The sequence below is a fragment of the Oryza brachyantha genome, chromosome 3 (assembly GCF_000231095.2).
Source record: "Oryza brachyantha chromosome 3, ObraRS2, whole genome shotgun sequence".
Lineage (NCBI taxonomy): Eukaryota > Viridiplantae > Streptophyta > Magnoliopsida > Poales > Poaceae > Oryza > Oryza brachyantha.
In genome coordinates, this window is record NC_023165.2 from 17999793 (window position 1) to 18024322 (window position 24530).

The 24530-nt window shown below is 41.8% G+C and overlaps 1 protein-coding gene and 1 long non-coding RNA gene across 5 annotated transcripts; one reads left to right on the forward strand and one right to left on the reverse strand.

Annotated features, from left to right (window-relative positions):
- The first annotated feature begins 10326 nt into the window (after nt 1–10326).
- On the forward strand, nt 10327–13670 carry LOC107303870. 4 transcript variants are annotated; one of them, XR_001549845.1, is made up of 6 exons: nt 10327–10639; nt 10781–10895; nt 10969–11166; nt 11259–11434; nt 11538–11693; nt 13475–13670. It is a non-coding gene; the product is annotated as an uncharacterized LOC107303870 (long non-coding RNA). The 4 variants fall into 4 exon arrangements; XR_001549844.1 differs by lacking the exon at nt 13475–13670 and adding an exon at nt 12545–12730; XR_001549843.1 differs by lacking the exon at nt 13475–13670 and having other exon boundaries at nt 11538–12040.
- Nucleotides 13671–14299: 629 nt separating this feature from the next.
- On the reverse strand, nt 14300–23138 carry LOC102722385 (protein DETOXIFICATION 40-like). The gene is made up of 7 exons (XM_006651498.3): nt 22741–23138; nt 16677–17308; nt 16522–16578; nt 16198–16436; nt 15811–15929; nt 15600–15686; nt 14300–14586 (listed from the first exon to the last, which is right to left on the reverse strand). Exons 1-7 carry the CDS (start codon nt 23023–23025, stop codon nt 14512–14514), a joined length of 1494 nt encoding a protein of 497 aa, XP_006651561.2. The 5' UTR covers nt 23026–23138; the 3' UTR covers nt 14300–14511.
- Nucleotides 23139–24530: the final 1392 nt, after the last annotated feature.

The window sequence follows — 24530 nt, forward strand, 5'->3', positions numbered from 1 at the left end:
AAAGAAAAAAGAAAAAGAGGAAGGAAAAAGAAAGGAGAAAAATTGGACCTCGGCCCGACTTGAGAAGGAAGGGAAAAAGAAAGAAAAAAGAGGAAAGCCCCACTTTTGCCGAATTTTAAGTTAATATTTGGGCAAAATTTTATACTTCTGCAATTTAAGTTTAAATCCAATTAATCGATTTACGAACCTCGATTTAATTAAATTAATTCTTTAGAGGGATTTTTCCTGAGTTAATTAAGCCAATTATTATTTACAATTTCTTTTTAGGAATTTAGGCTTAGGATAAAACTCCGGGTGTGACAAACCTACCCCCTTAAATGGAATCTCGACCCGAGATTCGGAGGTGCTGGCGAAGAGGTGCGGATGGGCGGCCTTGAGCTCATCTTCCCTTTCCCATGTCGCTTCTTCTTCTGAGTGATGACTCCACTAACTCTGTAGAATCTGATCACACGGTTCCGAGTCTTCCTTTCACTGGTTTCCAGAATCCGTGCTGGCTTCTCCACATAGGTCAGATCTTCTTGTAGATCGATGTGCTCGGAGTTGGTTTACTCTTGAGGCACACGAAGACACTTTTTGAGCTGTGACACATGGAACACGTCATGAATTCTGGCCATGTTAGCAGGGAGTTCTAACTGATGTGCAACTTCTCCCCTGCGTTCCATTATTCGGTATGGTCCCACGAACCGTGCTGCCAACTTTCCCTTGGTCTGAAACTGGTGCACTCCTTGTAGCGGTGTGACACGAAGGTACACAAAGTCTCTGGCTTTGAAAGCTAGATCTTTTCGGCGGTTGTCTGCATAACTCTTTTGCCTAGTTTGAGTTGTTTTCAACCTTTCGCGGATAATTATGACTTTTTCTTCCGCCTGACTCAAAACTTCAGTCCCAAAAACTTGACGTTCTCTTGTCTGATCCCAGAAGAGGTATAAAATGGGCGACCTTCGTCAATCGATCAACGATTACCCAAATTGAGTCATGACTCGCAGAGGTTCTTGGTAAACCGGTGATGAAATCCATCCCGATTTCTTCCCATTTCCATTCTGGAATGTGAAGAGGCTGTAACAGTCCTACTGGCCTTTTGTGTTCTGCTTTGACTCGTTGACAGACATCGCACAAGGCGACATATTCTGCAATTTCTCTCTTCATACTAACCCACCAGAACTTTTTCTTAAGATCTTGATACATTTCTGTACTCCCGAGTTGGATAGAGTACTAAGTTTGATGGGCTTCCTGAAGTATCAACTCCTTTAGTTCCTTGTTATCAGGTACACACAATATTTTTCCCATCCAGATTGTTCCATGTTAATCTTCTGAAAAGTCTCGAGCTTTACCAACTCGCATATTCCTCTTTAGTTCTGCTATTTCTGGATCATTTGCTTGGGCTTGACGAACTTGATCCTCCAATGTTGGTTGCGCCTCTAGGGTTGCCACAAAACCTTGTTCGACTAAACCCAAATTTAGCCGTTCAAACTCCTGCTGCAACTGCTCACAAACTTCCGTTGATACAGCGGCATTGCTGTAATTCTTCCGGCTTAAAGCATCTGCAACCACATTTGCTTTACTCGGATGATAATGAATACTTAGATCATAATCCTTGATCACTTCCAACCATCTTCGCTGGCGGAGGTTCAAATCCGTCTGTGTAAAGATATACTTTAAACTCTTAGGATCCGTATACACTTCACACTTGTTACCAATTAAGTATTATCGCCAGATTTTTAGGGCATGCATTACGGCTGCCAGTTCCAAATCATGAGTCGGGTAGTTACCCTCATGCGGTCTCAATTAACGAGAGGCATAAGCAACCACCTTTCCTTCTTGCATCAGCACACATCCAAGCCCTGATCTAGAGGCATCACAGTAAACCTGAAAGTCTTTCGCCTGATCTGGCAAAATCAACACTGGGGCTGACACCAATCTCTGCTTGAGTTCTTCAAAACTCGTAGTGCACTCGGCAGACCACTTGAACTTGTTAACGCCATATTTTGGCAAATGGGCGTTATTGATTGAAACACGGTTAAAGATCGAATTGGATAAAGAAACTCGGATTGGCTAGAGATAAGAAGCTGAACGTGGGGAGGATGCAGCTGATAGAGTTCGAATCGAACAGGAATGAGAGTCCGATTGGGCCCAGAGCATGGAGATAAGTTCGGTATTTAACCGTGAGTCCGTGTAAATTAGTTAAATTTATCTCGAAGTTTGTTTTGGATTCTGTTGTTTAATTAGAGTTCGAATAATGTGAAGTTAGTTGGTAGCGGATTCTTATCCGGTTAAGTTATCTCCCAGGGTTATAAATATAGGCGTCCGGGATCCTTGTAAAAAATATCTCTCGATCAATTGAACTTGGCGCATCGCCTTAAATCATCGACTTGCTTGAGCTTCCGGCGTGGGGTTTGTCAGCTTCGCAACGTAAGTTCTAGCTCGTCAAAACCCGTCGATCAATTAAAGCAGAACTATCTCGGTTGTATCCGATCTTCTGTTTAGTTGATCGGCGGGCTGAGCTCTATTATTATTTTAATCTGTTTTGGTTTAAGATAATGGTAGTTCTCGATCAAGTTCTCGTAAATTCTTCTGTCTGATTTGTTCGCGTGAGTCTTGCTGATCTAATTTTGTCGGTTCGGTTCGATCAATTAGGTTTGCTTGATTCATGTTATCAGATTAGATTGGGGGCCTGTGAGGGTTTGCTGCTGGGGTTCTAGCCAGCATTATCTTGAATAATTCATTGATCGGTTTATTAACCTTACTGGTCTTCATGTCTCTATGGTTATATTGCGCTGGGTCGCATACTGTCTCGGTTAGGTCTGATCTATGTGTTTGGTGCGATCTACCTATGGAGGTTTGTCCAATCGGCTGAGTTTAATAGATTGGTTGGTGGATTACGCTGCTTTGCTATCTTATTGTTCATGTGCTACAATATTTATCTGATGCCATGCGTGGTTATGCTTAGATCTGTACTGTCTCGATTAGGTTCGATCTTCTAGATCTGGTATGGGCATACATGTTGTTGGTTGATATTGTTTTATGCGATTAATTAGTATAGCATTCCAGTTTATTGTATAAATTCCATGTTTAGTCTTATATCGGCTAACAATTTAGCGGATGATAAATGTTAGAGCGGTCCGATCAGCCGAGTAATCTTAAAACTGTCTCGGTTGGGTCCGATCTTTTGAGATTAATTTGCGGGTTGACTTATCTGATATTTATCCTGCTTCTGACTTAGCCGATTGAGCATATTTTTACCTGTTATCACGAAATTCCTATAAAGCCGGTCGTCTGGTCTATCGGCTAAGGTCCTGGAGCGGTATCGGCTATCCGACCGATAGCGAATTCAGGGTTAACTGCTTTTCTATGTTATATCTTGTCAGTTACAAGATCAAATTGACTGGCACGTCTGGTATTTCTAAGAATTAGGTCCTGCACTGGAATGGTCTAAGATTGATTCCTAGGCCTACGTGTGTGACCATTGATTGTTATTTTCAGCGTCAATAGAACTTCTCTTCCTTTTTCAACACCTGTGTCATTGGTTTGGCTATCTTCGAGAAATTCTCAATGAACCGGCGGTAATAGCCCGCAAGTCCTAAGAAACTTCTGATTTGGGAGACTGTGTTTGGCGGTGTCCACTTTGTCATCGACTCCACATTGCTAGTGTCCACTGCTACTCCTTGAGCATTGATCACATGAACTAGGAACTTTACTTCACAAAGCCAGAAAGCGCACTTGCTGAACTTGGCATACAACAGGTGCTCTCTTAGCTTTTCTAGCACTGTCCGCAGATGTTGCTCGTGCTCTTCTTCTAACTTGGAATAGATAAGGATGTCATCAATGAAGACGACCAGGAACTTATCTAGGTATTCCATGAATACCTTATTCATGAGATTCATGAAGAATGTTGGGGCGTTAGTATGTCCAAACGACATTACTGTACATTCATACAAGCCGTAGCGAGTAGTGAATGTTGTTTTAGGAATATCTTCTTCCCGCATTCTCAACTGGTGATAACCTGATCTCAGGTCAATCTTGAAGAAAACCTTGGCTCCCTTCAACTGGTCAAACAAATTATCAATCCTTGGTAGAGGATACTTATTCTTGACAGTGACATCGTTCAAAGCACGATAGTCTACACACAGGCTCTTGGTTTTATCCTTCTTCTCAACAAAGATAACCGGGGCACCCCAAGACGAGCTACTCGGTCGAATGTAACCTTTCTGAAGCTATTCATCCACTTGCTTCTTCACTTCTGCCATCTCATTGGCTGCCATTCTGTAGGGTCTCTTATAGATTGGTGCAGTTTCGGGTACCAGATCGATACGGAACTCGATCTCTCTTTCTGGCGGCATCGTCGTGAGATCATCTGGAAACACCTCCGGGTACTCACAGACCACTGGTATGTCTCCAAACTTTTTCGGATCCTTGACTACTTATGATGATTGCTCTTCCGCTTCCATCTGATTTAGACCTATCCCGATTATCACTGACTCCGGCGACTGATAAGTCACAACCTCACCGCCTTCACTGGTCAAAGTGACGGTACGCTTGACAAAATAAATCACTCCTTGATGCTTGGTAAGCCAGTCCATTCCCAAAATGACATCTAGGTCTTTGGATTCGAGAAGGATGAGATTGGCTAGAAACGGTGTCCCTTGGATTTCTATGGGCACGTTTGGGCTATAATGATCCGAAATCATGCTATACCCTGGAGTACTAACCCGCATTGGGTTCCTTAACTCTTCCCTTCTTAACCCAAGCATTCCCACAAACTTGCTTGAAATAAAAGAATGCGTAGCACTAGAATTAAAATGTACTGTAGCAGGTACGGAGTTGACAGGAAACGTACCCAGTATCACTTCTGGTGCAGCCTGTGCTTCTTCTGCGGTGGCGTGCTTGACGCGAGCTTGCATAAACCTTTGCCCGCTGCGCTTCGGCTTTGGGCACTTGTCGGTGAAATGACCTAGGTCACCACAGTTGTAGCACACCCAGGCTTGGCACCTGTATCCTTCCTGGCTGGAGGAGGCTGAGCTGTTGGTGGAGAAGCATTCTGTTGCCGAGGAGCTAGTGCAGGGAGAGCACGTTGAGCTGGAGCACGCTGGCACGAGCCACTATTGTTGAAGCTGTTGGGATTGAAGGGACGTTGCTGGCATACAATGAAGGTTGATTACCCATGCTGCTGACTTGGAGGGTGAGGGCCGGAGTGGAACCAGGGCTTCTGTGGGTGCGGTTGGTTGGACCTGAACTGAGGGGCCTTCCTGTTCCTGTCCATCTGGAGGTGCTGGTCCTCCTGACGGATGGCCTTGTCGACTAGTCTCTCAAAATTGACGTAGTCGCGCAAAAGCAACTGTTTCCTCAACTCATCCTACAAGCCTCCAAGGAACTTCTCTTGCCTTTCGGCGTCAATGTGGACATCCTCGGGGGCATATCGCGCTAGGAGATTAAACTCATGCAGGTACTCTTCACAGTCTTGGTACCTTGTTGGAAAGCACGGAACTCTCGTTTCTTCTGCGTGACTATTCCGTCAAGGATATGAGCTTTGCGGAAGTTGAGGCAGAACTTCGCCCAAGTCACTTTCATGGTGGCCGTGCGAGTAACCAGTAAGTTATCCCACCAAGCAGAGGCAGGACCCGTCAGCTGATGTGTGGCGAAGGAGACCTTCTCCTGGTCAGTGCACTGCAGTAGATTGAGCTTCTTCTCACTGGCATGGAGCCAATCATTTGCCTCCATGGGGTTGGTGGTGCTCGAGAAGGTCGGGGAATGAACACAGAGGAACTCCGGCAACTTGGATTGCACTGGGGGTGGTCCATGCTGTTGATTGTTCTAGTGCTGGTTCATAAGCTGTTGCATCACTTGCTGGTGTTGCTGCTGCTGCTGTTGCATCTGCTGCATCATTAGTGTGAGCATCTGCGTCTGGCTGGCGAGGATCTGAGCGAACGACGGGTTCTCTGGTGGAGGAGGTGGGTGTGGTCCTTCGGTGCTGGAATGGTCGGTGTCACGGTTGCCGTTGCGAGTGTTCACCATCTATATGAGCGAGAGGGAACAGAAAGAGAAAGAAGAAAAAGAAAAGGCTAAGCAAACAAGGGCTTTATTTAATTAATGAACTGTAATTATCTTACTTAGGAACACACTTAAAAACCACACAACTCTTGGCAGTACAACCATAACTCCACTAGTAGTATGGCTCACCACTAGCCCCAAGCGAAGAGAACCTAACACACCAGAGCTAACACACACAAAGACTAAAGAACGAAACTAAAGGCGACGTCTAGTACTCGGAAGGAGAGCGGCGGTCGACGGCAGGAGTCCTTTGAGCCTGGCGTTCTCCTTCTTCGGACGGTCGATCTTGTCTTGCAAATGGACGATCTGCGTGAGCTTGGCGTCATTCAGAGCCTTGGACGCTTCATGAAGATCGTGATGCATTTGGTCTAGACCTTGCAGCACATTGCACATCCTACCGAAGGTAGGGTCTTGCTCACTCCAGGCAGACCGAAACCTGCTGACCATGGAATTGGGTCCACGACCCGGATGAGAGCGGTAAGCCGAATGACGGAACGTCAGGTCATGCCTGGCCCTGAGCGTTGTCATCAAGCTGTAAGCAGCCTCCTGGCAAGCATGCTCATGCGAGCCTCCGGCTCCTTCTGCTTCCATGTTAGGAAGGTAGCCAGGGATTTCGTGCAGCTCCAGTCTAACGCGGTGGGAAAACTCGCCTTCGAGAGGGTGGATCGTGGTGTATTCCGGCTCATAAGGGTAGCCTACTGTGAAGGACACCCTTGCCAACTCTGCCACGAATCCAGTCATTCCAAGTCCACGGTGGAATAAGGGGTGATCGGCCATCCAAAGAACAAGGATTAAGAATCAATGGATGCAATATTTTGTTTCAAGATAAATAAATCATAAAAGAAACAAAGTAAAGAAAGTTTTACCCGTAAATTAATTTACTCAAGCTTTTCAACCAGAGAGATTTGGCTTTTAAATAACTCACGCTTTTGGAAAGCACTAACCCATTTTCAAAGCAACTCTAACTTTCACAAACAGTGCACAAACATGAAAAGCAGAGGGCTCTTAGGGTTCCATTGGACTGGTCCTACGGTCAAAGGAGGCTCTGATACCAACTTGTCACGCCAATAAATTTCTCACACGAATTTCTGAACTTAATTGAATATTAAAATCCCTGTCTAAGACCAGCTAGTGTATACAAAAAGACAATGTTAATTACATAACCATCGTTCCTAGAAACAATTGAAAATAACACTTATTCTAACGATAAATGCAGCGGAAAGGTAGGTAGACTAGCTCCAGCAGGTACGGCTCCAGTCCACAGGCAAAGCTTCGACGGTAGACCAGCTCACTCCTGAGAGTCACCTCCATCGGACTCAACTTCTAACTCTGGAGGGCGAAATTAAACAAGGCTGAGTATAAACCACCATACTCAACAAGCAGCACGGAAAAGAGGGTAATAAATGATGCATAAGGATTAGCAAGGACATGCTTGGGTTAGTTACAATAAAGCAGCATTTGAATAAATAACAGAGATTAAATTGAATAAAGGCAATTAAATAAAATAAAGAATAAGTAAATAAGAGTTGTAAAATACCACAACACTGTCCAATATTACACCACGTTGCGACAGGCCCAACCACTACTTAACGTTACACCACATTGCAGCAGTCCCAAGTGAAAGCCACTTACCCAAATCATTAAAGGTTCACTAATCACAGCAAAGCTAGGAGTCCGCTCGTAACCATGGGCACGGCTATTCGGATAGATTTTACTCTGATCAGAGATGTACTACTGTACCCACAAGACACGACTCCACTACACTTGAACGTGCGCCGACATACCACCATGGCATACCGAAAAGGAGACCGTGATAGGACCCATCACATAATCCTCCTTATTTAATCGCACCGCACTTCAGGTTTCACCCCCTCCTTTACACCAAGTCGGGCAGTCCCCCCTTATGCCTTGGTAGATCCGGAAGCAGCAGAGGCTTTCGTTACACCACGATTGCCCGCCCATACTCCATCACGCCTACCCTTGCCTTGGTACGTCAAATAGTTCGAAGCCATGTTTCAAATCCCACCTTACCCATTCGGCATGTGGTTAGCACTAAATTACTTCCAGGGTTTTTCGTGAACCGGTCCTTAATTGCCATGGTGCGACTCTCAAAACCATGCACCCACAGTCCACCATTAGCAATATTTAGTTGACATTGACCCGAACCGGGTAATGAATCATAATTAATAGCTATTTAGAACTAGTAATGATTAAGTGTGATCCTATGAGCTACTTGTTCTAAGCTCGGCTAAGCATTAACCTACGCCTTACCCCTGGTCTAACATGAAAAAATTAGATAAACAACGGCATAATAATAAGACTACCCGGAAGATAAATACAGTAAATACTTTAATTAAAACAATGCATATTTGAATAAATAAAGCGGGGAATTTGTAATAATAGGTACAATATGATCAAAGATGAGTGCCACTTGCCTTGCTCTAGTCCTTGGGGAACTTCGGCGACGATATCGAAATAAACCGGTGCTTCGACGGGGTCCAAATGTAAGCGACAAAGCACAAAAATAAATAAAATAGGCACAAACTCTACTTAAACAGTAAAAGAAAGTATTTTTAATGGATTCTTGACAATTTTATGAATTTAATGAAATTTGAATGGGCCTAAACGGAGACTAGAGGAATTAGTCATGAATTTTAGAAGTTTTCTATGTTTTTTAGTTAACTAGAAAAGTCCTAAATCAATTATTGCGCAATTAAATGGGGTTGCTGACGTCAGCGAGAAGAGGGGAGGGCGGCGCCGACAGGTGGGGTCCACCTGTCGGTGAGAGATGGGGGAGGTGAGAGACCGACACGTGGGCCCGAGGGGAGGAAGAGAGAGGAAGGGGAGGGCAGCGGCCGACAGGTGGGCCCCGCGGGGAAAGGAGAGGAGAGAGAGGTCGGCTGGCGACTGACGAGTGGGGCCCGCTCGTCAGTGGCCCAAAACAGAGCAGGAGGGGAGCTGGGCCTTGGTCGGGGGGGGGGGGGGAGATGGCGCCGGTGGCGAGCGGGCGGCGGAGGGCGGCGAACACGGCGCGGCTCGACGGCGGCGACGTGACGGACGCGGCGGTGACGACACGAGCAGCAGAGGGGACGGCGCCGGTGGCGAACGCGGCGCACCGCGGCAATGACGGGGACGCCGGCCGGCTCGGGGAGGCGGCGACGACGGCGCGAGAGGTTCGGCGGCAAAGGGAGACACGGGCGTCGCGGGCACGGCGGCGACAGCGAGGAGGAGGGGTCGTGGCGGTGAGGGCGTATTGACAGTGACCGGCGATGCAAGCGCGTGGCGGTGGCGCATGGGTGCGGCGGCGGCAACCGGGAGGAAAAAGAGGGAAGGAGAGGGAAGGAGAGGTGCTGACCGGCGACGGCGGGGCTGGCGATGGCCGGGAACGGGTGATGACGGCCGACGAAGAGACTGACGAGGCACGGATGGTGAGATTGGATGGCGGCGACGATGGAGCTTGGGGCGCGGCGGCGAAAAGGATGAAGGGGCGGCGAGGTCGCGGCGGTAGCAAAGGTCGGCGGAGGGTTGGCGAGGTCGAGGCGGATGCGGCGACACGGCTGGACGGCGAGGATCGGCATCTGACAGCGAGATCGAACGGCGGCGGCGACGGGGCGGCGCGGCGGCCGCTCGGGTTGGACGGGAAAAAGCGGCGGTGGTGCTCGGGAGAGGGGGATTTAAAGGGGTGGCGCGGCAGTGAGGGCGGGCGGTCGTTGGGGGAGACCGAGTCAGCGTCGAGGCGGAATCGGTGCGGCGGTTGCGGGCACGGCGGTTGCAGCGGCGGCGGTGGTGTCCGACTCGGCCGGTGCTAGGGAGGCGTACTGGACTTTGGCGCGCGGGCGGCTGGGCCGAGGCGTGGGGAAGCTGGGCCGGGGTGGCCCAGGGGGAGGAGAGGGAGGCGCACGGGAGAGGAGGAGGAAGCGGGCCGGCTCGGTCGGATCAGGCCGGGAGAGGGAGGAGGGGAAAAAGAAAAAAGAAAAAGGAGTAAAATTTGACTTCGGCCCAACTTGAGAAGGAAGGAAAAAAGAAACAAAAAATGAGGGAAAAAAGAAAGCCCCACTTTTGCCAAATTTTAAGTTAATTTTTGGGCAAAATTTTATACTTCTGCAATTTATGTTTAAATTAGTTAATCGATTTGCGAACCTCGATTTAATTAAATTAATTCTTTAGAGAAATTTTTCCTGAGTTAATTAAGTCAATTATTATTTATAAATTTTTTTACGAATTTAGGCTGAAGATAAATCCAGGTATGACACCGAACCGCCTTGCCAGATGCCACCGGTCGTGCCCACGCCAACGCCCGCACGCCTACACAGGGTCTCCCTTCATCAAGGCGACATGACCGGCGCCACATGAGCCACGATTGCTGCATTAACTTAGAGAGATGGAAGGAGACATTCCTCACTATCTCATCGCAATCCCTATTCTATTTATATTTGCATGTGCTAATCAAATCTTCCAAGGCGAGGGACGGCTGTAGAAGGTCGATTCCCCTTTTGCATTGAAAATAACGGAACGGAGTGGATGATCCTAAACCGCCGGCCTCTACTAGTCATCCTCCGATAATCTATGATAGCTATCATCTCCAGCATCAGGCAAGGTCTTATAATATATTTTTTTTCGATTCCTTTTTCATCTTTGTTTATTGTACTGTTCAAATCCATGCCTCTCTGCCTGCTGTGAATTCTTCAATCTGTGTTGACTTGTTTCTCCCTCCCATATGGTACTTGGATGGATTCAGAAGCTTCCCATGGAGATCATGAACATTCTATGGTCATCATGCCTGCGAACAAATAATATTTAGTTGATGGACTTTACAAGTATATATTGTCTAATGATCAATAAGAGTCCCTGAAGTAAGATACTTTTCGATATTCATTTACTGCAGTGCATTCTTTTAATTTTCACTAATACATGATGTGTGTGTAGGAAAGAGCGGATTGTTAGCTCAAAACCATATCTGGTTCAACTGAGTCTAAAAATATTAAGCAATCACTTGACATCGACCAGCCATTGGCCATTGAATGTTTCAATATGGTTGTACGGAACCTTGCACGCAATGAGGTTCCTATTTTTAATGGATTCGAAAATGCTATCACAAAGCACTTCTTGGATCTGCGATTTTGTGTAACTCCTCTGACTACACCTTTCAATTTTACTTAATATAACGTAGTAATTTTTCCATCATTTTTATGGCCCTTGATTTTTTTTTTGCCAAGCAAAAGTTGTGTGTTTTGGACGTCATCCCTTGTGGCGTAAGGATCACGATGATTGATGCCAAGACATTTGCAAGATCCATCAATCAATGGTCATGGATAGATTATGACCTCATGTCATCCAAGATGGTTAGACTTGTTCGCTTTGCAATGTCAAAGTTGTTTAAACTTATTTAACAGTTAAGTCCAATTGCAGTTCTTGATGCCATTTGATATATTGTTTGTTTTTGATATGGAAGAAAGAACAATATACATCTTTGACTCTCTCCCAATAAATAATAGGTTTCGAGAATATCCAACTGCAAACTATGCAATGAAGATCACACACCTCACTAAGTACCTTAACCGTGCCTTGGAAGTGGTCATTCCTGGTTGGACGGATGATCTGAGCCGATGGTTTCATGAAATCCCATCAAATATTCCAAAAGTACACAAATGGTAACTTGCTTCAACCTCACCGTGAAGAAATTCTTTATGTGACTTAATAAATAACAGGCATTTATCCGTAGGGAATTGATAGGGTTTTCCGTGTTCAACTTCATGCATGCATGGAATGTTATCTGTGCATGGCAATAATTGATATTTTACCATACATAGATAGAATCCATGTTAGTATAAAAATTGTTTGCAGCCTTGCCGGATTGTACTACTTGTATAACTGCTTCTACTTGATCCTTAAGCGTTCTTTCTTGAGACCTTCCATAGCGGTCTTCAATATTTCTTTTCAATTCTATACATTTTACTATTCATGTTATTTTTGATACAACAGTAAGTCATATTTGTAACTTGGTTCCATTACCATCATTTTGAATAGGACATTATGTTACTGTAATAACAATGCTTGATAATTAATTACTTGCATTGGTAAAAATGACTTAAAACTCTGCTGACGAACATAATCGTTCAGACAACAAATGTACTCCCCAATTCAGAAAAAAAAAACTTGTGTGGCTCCTTTGGACTGGATTTACTGGTGGATAGTTCCCTTGAAGTCAGTTTATTATATACCTTTAGTGTACGTGTGGATTTAGCACCAAAATTTAAAATGGTAATGTTGAAAACTTGTGGTGTAATCTGTGTAGATTAATGAAAAACAACTGATCTAACATGTTTGATGCAACATGATTAATTGCTCATCAGTTTAATTTGTATGTTCCCCAAAAGAGTAGTAATTGATTATGCTAAATGCATCATTCTAGAAAGAATAGAATGTTTTTGTTAGTGTAGAGAACCTACACTTTATATCAATAATTTTTTTTTGCCTTTTTTCCATTCTCCATCAATTTTAGGGTTTTCCAGCCATCAACAAGAAAGTTGAATGCTAAATATACATAGTTCTCTTGCTCGAGGTTTCCAAACACTTATCAATCTACCATAAATTGTATATTTTGTATCAAGTTGTCCATTTTCATAGTGTAAAGGGAGAGTGATGTGACATATTAACTTCGTTTTTATATATTTTGCAAGACATGTGTCATGGGAAAACATAATAAATTTATTTGTTTTTATTATGACATAGTGGGAACGTTCTTTACACGTGCACGATTACTAGTTAAGGATAAGTTCATACGAAATTTTAACCAACCGTGTGTACTGCAATGGATCCATATAACTAAGAATAGACCCATACAGTAAATTTTAATCAATGTTTTTTTTTTTTGTTTTTGTTGAGATTCGGTAGTTCTGCCCGATGAGTATAGAAGGACGGAGGACCGTGCATTTTAACGCAGATACTAGCACTACTAACAGGGTGATTATTTGGTTTTTATGGAAAACTAAATGACATATGTGTAAAAAAAATAAGGATAATATTTTTATATATGTATTCTTAGCAATATAAAAACTAAGACTGAAAAATAAATTTCGGTGAAAACCCCATAATCAACTCTAAATTTACGGCTGAAAATTTAAATTTGAGTGAAGTGCACCAGCAGTCCCTAAACTTGTATGCATGTGTCATCTAGGTCCCTGAACTATACAAGTTTAGAGACCGCTGGTGCACTTCACTTTTTAAATTTTGACTCATAAGTATAATCAGAAGTGAAAAGATGGGGCTGCGTGTAAATAGGTCATTGATAACAGTTCACACGACCAATCTCCATCTAATCAAGATTTGGCATTGCAGCGAAAGGTTCTGTAGGCTAGTGGTTACATAAGGCATGGGTTCGACTTCTCTTTGGAGCGAATTTTTCAGGATTCTAATGGCTCTGTGCTTTCAGTGGGAGACGACGTGCCCCTCGTCAGCGAGGTGCCAGTGGTGACTTCGTTATTCTATAGATCTTGCCGGCGGTCTTAGGAGGTGCTCAAAGGGGTAGGGTTTGCGTGCGTGCGTTCTCAGAGGGAGTGTATGTGCGTTGTGAGCGTCTGCGTTGTACTGTGTTCTTAAAAAAAGATTTGGCATTGCAAAAAATTACTATCAGCAAAATTTTGTTGTGTGCAAAACAAAAAAAAACATAATAATTTGTTTGGTTCACTTTATGGGCAGGAGAAGAGCTTTTATTTTCGCAAAAATCGAAAATCCGCTGCCATTTATGGATTTTTTTCGTTTTTTTACACCGTAAAAGGGACTGCAGGAGATAGATATATCAGATGATTTCAGATATAATGCAGTGTAGGATCCAAAGAGATGGTGCAGTAGACACCTGGGAACATCTTCTCGAGACTGAAAAACAGAGTATACTCAACACACCTTGGAGATGGCACAAAGTAAACTCACCGTAGGGCCATATTAACAATTGTTTCACTACTAAATACTGGCAACCTGTGCCAATAGGTGGAGCCTATCTTGACACGGTTTCTTACAGTTTGTCCCGGCGAGGTGCAAAAGCAAAACTCACGTATGGTCTATCTATGGCTGTGCTTTTCATGCTATATATACAGCAGGTAGAGGACAGCATACGTATCACCTCATCGGAAAGAAGTATGTTCAAGGTAAAATGAATACGAAAAAACTCATGACAGAGAAATTAACAAGTCAATGAGGTCGCCTCTAATTCCATTCAAGCTCACCATACGTACTACCCCTATTTTTCTTGTTTGATGTTGATTGGTTCAATTTTGAGCTAACTAATATCATATTTTTTAATATTTACGTATGGAGGAAATAATATTTATATAGGGATGAAAGCGAACACGATGAACGCGGAAGTATTATTGAAACGCAAATTAACACCGACAAGCATTTCTGTGATCAACGTGCATACATGCATGATATGAAAGACAAACACGCGCATCCATTTTTTCGTGTGAACCATGATCATTCGTCGGTGCTTGCTAGAAGCGGCTGCTTCTTGTCGTCCCACTGATTCAGTCTCTTCTTGGCTTGTTCCACCTGCGCACACGAGACATCGTCGATCACTATAGGATTGGAGACTTAGCAATGGGATTTCTATTCGCTAGCTATTACACCCTCCATGTTTTTATATATACCGTGTTAGCTTTAGATGTACATTTGACCGTTTATGTTATAAAAAATTATTCAAATATGCAAAACTATAAGTCATACTTAAAATTTTCTATAATATAAATTATAATAAAATAATTAATAATTATGAATTTTTTTTGAATAAAATGAATGGTCAAACATAAACATAAAAGTTAACGACGTTATATATAAAAACATGGAGAGAGTAGTGCCTTAGGTTTTGATTTTTCCTATATTTATTTATAAGGTTTCTAATAATTTTGAGAACATATACCATATTCATTAATCTATGTGTGAGTTTCGATAGGTTTAATACATCATGTCATATGGAACAGAGGGAGTACTCCATTAGTCGCAAGAACCAGTTAGTTTGCACAATTTTTTGATGCTATTAGGTTTCTTAATATTGAGATTGATACAATAAATAAATTTTCTAGCCCTTTATATCGGTGCTAAGAGGTACCAAATCTTTTTAGCTGTAAGTACCTCTGTTACCAGTACTTAAGGCCCTGCGGTAAAATTTATAATATACTAAAAATTGGATTTTTGAAATATGTTGCAATAGAAATTATTGGCCAAAGTTAAAAGGGACCTTCTTTCATGACACAGCTCAGTAATTTACTTGTCAGTAAGGGTTCAATTTGATTGAATTATATCCGTGCCATGTTTGTTAGTACCTCAGTCTCATAACATAGAGGATTATGATTATTTACTTATAATTTTTTACCACTCATCTTATTTAAAAATTTAGTACAAATATAAAAACTTATAAGTAATATTTAAATTACTTTTAATAATAAAGAAAATAATAAACAAAATAAATAATACGTTCAAATTTTTTTAATAAGACGAGTAGTCAAATAGAAAGTTAAAATTCTAACCTGGGACGGAGGGATTAATGGTTTGTAAAGCGTAAGTACCTCTTTGTTCCAGTCAGTCCTGAAAGTGATCCAGAACAATATGAGCGTCTGCATGCAGGTTCCACCTAGCATCCCACTCCATATCCCCTACGATGGGAACAGAGCCACAGAAACAGAGTGATGGAAATCAACATTCAATTATTACAAAAAAGAAAAATAAAATCTACAAGAAGAGTTAATGCAATCAGAACGGAAAACTGCTACTACGTACCTTTGCACCGAGATGGAATTTGAAGCCCAGGAGAAAACCGAGAGGGACACCCACAAAATAGTAGCATCCGACGTTGATGTACGCCACAGTCTTCTGCCATCCACACCCGACAGCCACGCCTAATGCAGACTTTTTGATCAGCTGGCTCTCGGTGTTCATGTTCATTTACAAACTGGTTTTTCCGCCTTAAATCACGATTCGTTATGTGCATTTTATTTACAACGGTTTCAATAGTGGAGTAGTATATATTTATGCATCGTCTCGGTTTTATATTAGAAATCTTTTCAACATTCGCTAGATTTATCTTTTATATATATATATATACATTTATATATACATATATTTAATTAATGAAATGGAGGGAGTACGTGTCGTCCACGTACGTACCTGAGAGGACGGGCTGGATGCCGTTGAGGATGAGCGTGGCGGCGAGGAACGGGCAGAGGTCGGAGACGGCGCGGGAGACGGTCTCCCCGTCCGTGAAGATGTAGCTGATGTAGTCGCGGAAGATGAGGAATACCACCGCCATCGCCACCGTTATCACGAACGACAGCGCGGTCACCACCACCACCGAGAACGCCGCCGCGCGCGGGTGCCCCGCTCCCAACTCGTTCCCCACGCGCACGCTGCATGCCATCATTAATCCATTGCATCATCATGCACATTTCACCACTAATCACTATGTGTTAGATCGTGTCGCGTCGTGTGTACCTCGCTGCCGCGTTGAACCCGATGGATATCATCATCACCCATCCAGCAAGCGTCATGCTGTCCATCCATGAAACAGTAAGCAGCTATATATAAACACTGATCGCAATCAGTTTATGTACACAAACAAGGGTTGGTTAGTTGCTCATGATGTGTACCAGACGGTGAGGGAGTCGAGGGCGAGCTGGGGGTCGTCGAGGAGGCCGGCGAGGAGGACGAGGATCTGGAAGTACCAGGTCTCGAGGCAGAGCATCACGGCGGAGGCGGCGGACAGCCTGAGGAAGTCGGGCAGGCCGGAGAAGGCCCGCCACGACAGCCCCGTCCACGTCCGCCGGCACCGGTCGCTGGCGACGATGTACACGAACTGCGCGGCGACGATCACCCACCAGCTGACGCTCAGCGCGAGCGACGCGCCGAGGAGGCCCATGCCGAGCCGGTAGATCGCCAGCCAGCACAGCGCCACGTGCAGCAGCAGCGCGGCGGCGGACACGTACGCGCTGGGCGCCACGATGCTCTGCGCCTGCAGGAACTTCTGGATGGGGAAGTTGGCGGCGTACGCGAAGATCTGCGGGATGAGGCCGTAGACGAACACGGCGGCGGCGCCGGCGATCTCCGGGGACTCGCCGAGGAGGACGAGGATGGGGCGGGAGAAGGCGTAGAGGACGGCCAGCGGGACGCCCGTGGCCATGAGCAGCACGGTGGAGCGCTGCATGTAGACGCCCAGCATGTCGTACTTGTGTGCGCCGTACGCCTGCCCGCACAGCGTCTCCACCGCGCTCCCCATTCCGAGCTGCAGTGCATTTGCCATGCCCATGAATTTGCCTACTCACGTTGCATTTCTCATTTTGTCACAGTCACGACGTCTGCTATATGCTCCCGGGCGGAACGAGAAAACTTTTAATTCTAGACCTGAGCTAGCATGTTCTTATTTATTTTTAAAGTTTATACGGTAATTTCATATAATTTGAATTTGAATGAAGTTTTGAACCTAGGCCTAAGAGCTTAAGCCTCAATTGCCCTGGCCCTGGTTCCACCGTTGGCTCCACGTTCGTTCCAGAGTTAAGTGATCAGTGTGAAAAAAGTATTAATGAATTAGTATATGATTAGTTATAAAAAAATAGTTAATAGATTGACATAATTTTTTAAAACAATTTTCCTACAGAATTTTTTTTTAACAAACATATGTTGGAACGTGGTGCTGCCGAACGCGTGCTTAAGTGCTGGCTGGTGTTGATTAGCGCTTTTCGTCAAATTAAAAGCCTAAAATTGTGTTGGGCTCAAAGTATGCATGGCCGCATGGGCTACATAAAGTTGTTTCTATCGTCCGGCCCATTGAATTCTGGCCTGAAGAATGATGGTACGTTTGTAGACCTACATACAGCCAAGTTTTTCCATCTTGTTTCGTGAAAATTTATAACTTACTTTAGACCACCCGTAAATTTATCATTTTTAATTTACGCTCATATAAATTTTGTATTTTTGGTAAGGATCACCCCCAACGATTTTTTATATGTATCAACGATCTCAAACAATTTAGCTCCGGTACACCAATGGATTTCTATCTATGCAGTCTACACATTTGCTGAAAGGTAGAATAAATATGACGAAAAATGCTGTGCAAAGTGATCCATTGCGCCTATTTAGAATGCGTTAAGGTGCAAAATGAAACTTGAGTAACAAAATAGGCTCAAAGAGCAACATACTCAAATAAATATAAAAACATTTGAAGATCTTCCTAATCATGGTGCCAAGAAAAATAATAACAATGCAAGTTGGAAAAACTGAGAAAATTCGATTATCAGGAGGAAAAATATTAGGAAGCGGAGGGAAAAAAAACAACAGCAAAAAAAAAAAGAATGAAGCTCGGGGGTAAAACTGAAAACCGTAAGAAAATTTCTGAAGATAAAGATCAAGAACTCACGGTGTACTGTCTCCGTGAGTGCTTGTGAGGACGAATCTCATGCGTGGCAATGTGTTAATTACCAACTCTATTTGACTAGCACCATGCACCACAAATGTCGATTTCAGTAGAGCTAGGGGCATACGATGACATTATGGCATCCACAATTCGGCTATATATGATCTACCAACCATTACATCATTGATGCATGGATCTCACGGTTTTATATAAAAGCCCATATATTAATGTCTAATATTGTTATAATGGTATAAAAAAAAGTGAACTACGAGTATGAAATCTAAATTCCGTGAAGAGTACATATAAGGAGGCATGCATCTTGAGTGAACCCTATAAAATAAGGAGCAATTTCGTTGTAAATCACAATAGTATATATACAGCAACAGGGCAAAAAAAAAACAAATGACAAAAAAATATGGTTAAAAATAAAATTTCTAAGAAAGGGTAAAAGAGTATTTTTAAACCCTAAGTTAACAGCGTTAGGTCCCTCCATCCAAAAGAGGGGCAGATTGTTGGTTCAGTTAAAAAAACTGGAGTAAAATGAAAACCATTAAAAAGAGGGGTAAACTTAGATTAGAATCTAAAATAGGGATAGAAACGAAATTATTCCATAAAATAAGGTAACGATAAATGTTCAGGGATAAGAATATGTTAAGAGAAAAGAATAAAATTGCTGTAAGCAAAAAGGTCACAGGCCGGAGAGAAAGTAGGAAAACCCAAAGAAAGTAAGGCTGAATATTATGCAGAAAAGTTGAATATTACCAAATTGTGAATGTAGGTCTTAGCAGAAATTGAAAAGCACTTGAAAACGCAGGAAATCAAGAAAGTGAAAGAAGAGAGAGAAGGTTCAACATTGCGCCCATGTGTTATCTTGTCCCAATTTAGCTGTATTTGTGAATTCTCGTATCTAATATTTGACCGTTCATCTTATTTGAAAAAATATATTTTTTATAAAATAGTTACATATATAAAGTAGTATTCATGTTTTATTATATAATAACAATAAAAATACTAATAAAAAACCCTTAAATAAGACGACCGTCTAATGTTCAACGTAAACAATGCAAAAATACAATTTTTATGGTATAGATGGAGTAATAATTATTGCTTAGTGTCAAATCTCATGCTACCTTCGTGCTAGAATACAAAAGGCTTTTGTAATATATTTTATAATTTTAGATAAGGTACCACAAACTTCATTTACTTTTTTATTTGTCGTACTTGGCTTTTAAGGTACTTTTGACATTCGTCATATTAAAATAATTTGATCATTCTTAATTATTTTGTTATGATTTAATTATTATTCAAAACATGTTGCATGACTTATAATTATATTTAGATGAAAATATTAGATAAAATAAATAGTTGAATATAGATAAAGGGTCAATTGCGTGAAATAAAAAGAACGGGAGCAAGTATACGACAACCTCTGGAGTTCTGAGCATATCCAGCTCGTAGAGCAGGACGCTCCAGACAAGTTGCCTACATGTCTAGAGCATCACAGTGCAGATCTACTTACAGACAAATCTCCACTGTGCTGTCCCGGTGAGCTCAGGCCGTACGTCTACACCATCTAAAAATTAAAGATGTCCTCAACGTGTCACGTTGAAAAACCTATTTACTGATATTGTTGTGCGTTGGTGCCTAAAGGTTTTTAAAATATCTGATGTAAATGTTGTAATGTATATTTTTCATTTTTGTGGATGACTTTCTTAGGGGAACTAAAAGTATATTGGTGGTTGTTAACCTCAAGCCAGGCTCCACCATTTGCGCATGCGGCTCGAAATTTAAACCAGCTGTCTATGTCATGGAATGCCTGTATATGAGTTTGTGTCATATATTAAGGTCATTAAAAAAAGCATCATGACTGATCTACGCTACGCTAGTAGGTCCTGTTAGAGTTTCTGTCAAATATGTGTACGTAGTCGGTTATTAATTAATACTTGGAGTTTTACTAGATGTTAGGATAACAGTGGAGTCTCTATCCTAAGCTCTTTTTTAAATGAGAAGACATACCTACGGTAACCGCACAACAATAATAGCATAGGTAGGCGTAGGAAGCTAGCCTCAGTGGCATAGCCGATCAGCTATGATCATTAGTAACTAATATATTATAATTATCCTGGATTTAGGAGGAGCGTCTGTAATCAATGCTCTGGGAAGTAGGTTTGTCTGAACTTCGTTAACAAATAGCGTGTCTTGACGTCATCATCAAGATTGGATCTCCTACGGTGATCGCTTTTGTGTTTAGCTATCAATGTTGATTTCTGGGATAGTTTTCTCTAAGAGGTTAAAATTTTAGTAGTATAGATTGATGGATGTAGTTGTATATAAAATATAACTATATCTTGATAGTAGAAGATAATAGTTGTATACCAAATTCAAACTTAATTATTGAAGAATATAAAAGTTATATATGAATTCTAAACCTTTAAAATATAGATGTTAAGAGTTGTATATGAACCAAAATATTTACATCCAAGTATGGATAGAAATTTAATCTCAGAGTTCTATATTAAGTCAAACTCTAAGTTAATTATTTAGTTATATGTAAAACTGTGCGTGATAGTCCATAGTAATATATAAAAGAAACGATAAGCCCATCCTATATAACATACCCCTTATCTTATATGGGTATGTTCGTAAAACCAAAATATAATTTTAAAGTACTAAAGTTTAGAGTTCCTTCTGCAAATTTATTTTCCATCCGTTATTTTTGTGTCGCTGAGAAAACATATATAAATTTTTTTTCTCATAAATTATTTGTAATTATTAACAAACGGGTTTCACTTAGGCTTACTAAAAACAAAACAATAATGCTGATGATCTTCCATGCAACTACATTTCATAAGCATCCGATCCGTTTCACTTACAAAGTGAAATCTATTTAATTGCTACGAAGCACATCTTGGTCAGGGTCGGACCGGATGTCCAACTACTCGCTTTCAACATATAATTGTCATCCACCTAATGCTCTCGAGTCTGATTAAATTTTAGTCCCTTTCTTACCTGCATCCATCCATCCATCCATCCATTCATCCGCAAGATAACATCAAAAACGCACATCTAGTCGTTCTCGGTGACGCAATAATTTTGTCACGGTGTAACTAACCTATGTGCTTGACTGACATCGTGATGCGCGCTATAATTTACAAATCACATCAGCACCAAATCCAATCATCGATGGATCGATCTATCTGTAGTTTCCTTTTAGATTGTTTTGTTAATCCCATGAAAGAGTCCTCAGTTGTTTGGATATGTATGCTCTGCTAGGCCAAATAAATAAATGAATACAATATATAAAACACAAAAAACAATCTTAAGATCACCTACCAACTAATAACGTAAGATATAATTATTCGTTTGGGACACCGCAAGCGACAATTTTTGTCGTCACGGGTCGTCACTTTTATGGTACAATTTAATAATTGAAATGGAGTAAAGTCTTTTCTCCCTGATTCAAAGTTCATTTGTTACTCTAAACTAAACTACAAAACCGGCCGGTTGTTTTTTTACTCCAATTAATTACTTTCGAAACAGATAAATAACACTCTGTATATATTGTTTACTGGTTTTATTTGAGATGTAAGTGGTTATTTATGCATAATTTTGTGAGGCTTTGGTCATTAGATTCAGCAGAACCAAAAAAACTTACCTACTTAAAGCCAATGTTATCGAAATAAACACTGCATATCGATCAAAACCATTGTGAAATATGATCGTTATGTGTCTGGTTACGAATGTTGGAGAATAAAAAATAACCGGTTCCACAGTTCATGGTTAAAAAAAAAGAACTTTGAACTTTACCCGAAAAGAAATCTATATAATACAAATATATGAGAGTTGATTGGTAGTTAATAGGTATCACCTACGTTCCATATTATAAGCAGCGACAGATCTAGCTAACGAGATTAGATGGTACGAAGAAGTTAGATAGAGTTTTAGTTCCCTCTTATCAATATCTTTGCCATAGAATTTTAGCAGGGTCTTCGTGTGGGGCTTCAATAGCTTTAACGGGGGTTAGCGGGGCTCGAGCCCCTGCCGCCGTATGGTAAATCCACCCTTGATTATAAGATTTGTTATCCTCTATAGAATAAATTTGGCTATATATATATATTGATTTATCAATAAATATATATATATTTATTTATTTATTGATTTATCAATAAATATAGATTGCATAAAAAGATCTTATAATATAAAACAAATGAAGTATGATTTTGTGTTTTGTATAATAACAATCTTGGCTAAAAAATTACGAGATGATGCAGACCACCGGGGAACACAAGGCCAGCAAGACATACCATGAGGCCGTAGGCGAAGATCTGGATGCCGTTGTTGCCGAGCGACGAAGCAGCGAGCTCGAGGTTGCCGAGGTGGCCGCAGAAGATCTGCGTGGAGATGGAGAGCACGTTGTTGAGCACGTACACCACTATCGCCGGCGCCGCGATCGGCATCAGCAGCCTGACTTCCACCACGGCCGCCTTGCAAACACGGCGTGCCCACGGCGCCTCGCCGTCGCGCAGGATGCCCTCCAGCCGGCGGCTGAGCTCGTGAGACGACGACGGCGACGCCTCGCCGGCGGCCATTGTTTTGGGAACTGAAGGTAGCTAGAGACTAGAGCAACACCGCACCGAAGAGAAGCAGCTAGCTAACTACTACGTGTATATACCTGCTAGAACAGCGAGAACACGAGTGAGATGTACGATCTCTCCGTTCACCTATATAATGATTATGTTTTTTTTTTCTTCGCTAGCTAGCTTGTCCATACATATAATGAATTTTAAGAACTCGAGAAGAAAAGAACCAACAAACATCAGTCCCCCCGACCGTCATTTAATCTCTTAGCCTGTTACATTTTAATTATATATTTTTATCCTGGTTAAATATACCAAAAGTTTAACGCATAACACCTTTGTTAACTATATTTTTATACGAAAAGTGATATAGCATCTCCGATATATGAATTTATAAGACTGTCTAGAGTAGCACTTGTTACGTTAATTATTTATATCTAAATTGTTTCATGTCTCTTCAATTCCTATATCTAACTCCGTTCCTCTATTCATTTCTTATTTACGGATAAATGACATAAATCTTTTTCATCGTAGCACGACCTCTACTTAAATAACCTTGTATTTTAGAATGCAGACCGAAAATTATTACTTTTGTATAATTGGATGTACAAGGAAGAAAATCTTCTCATCTATCGTCGGAATCTGTACCCATGCATATATATCGTCTGTCACGCTGAGGTCGTCACTAGCTACCATCTTGTGATGGAGAAGGTGTGTGAAGGTGTCAGTAAGCATCCTTGTCTTCATCTCGATGTCACGTGGATGCTCTCCAGAAGCTTGATAAATAGGAAACAAACAATTAAGGAGCTGTTTAGATCCAGAGATTTTTTTTAGTCCTTTATCATATCGGATGTTTGGACGTTAATTAGGAGTACTAAATATAGACTGATAACGAAACTAATTGCATAAGTAAATGCTATTTCATTATATAATTTTTTTAAGCCTAATTACTCCACGATTAGCAAATATTTACTGTAGCATCACATTCACTAGTCATGAACTAATTAGACTTAATAGATTCATCTCGCAAAATAGTCTAGAGTGTGGGGTGGATTTTATTAATAATATATATTTAATACCTCTAATTAGTATCCAAACATTCGATGTGATAGAGACTAAAAAAATTAGGAATCCAAACATGTCCTAAGTAGCGGTCATTCGGCTAGCTATTGCTTTGGTGAAGAAATGTAGGCGTACACCCTTGTGTCCCAAAATTAACCTCCAGTCGTCCACAGGGCAGCAGTCTGGGGAAAACTGAGCGGGAGAGCAGGAATTGCTGGGAATCACTGTCGTTTGGATAGATCCATTGGCGACCATATGTGAGATGGTAATATCCAAATAGCTTAGATCCACAAGTAAACAAGTGACAAGGACATGACAGCAGCACATGTTGAGACTGTAATGATTTATTGCATGAACGGCACAAGTGTTCTTCATGCTAACAGGTACTCTCTCCGTTTCACGATATAAGACTTTCTAATCTTACCTAGATTCATATAGATGTTAATAAATATAGA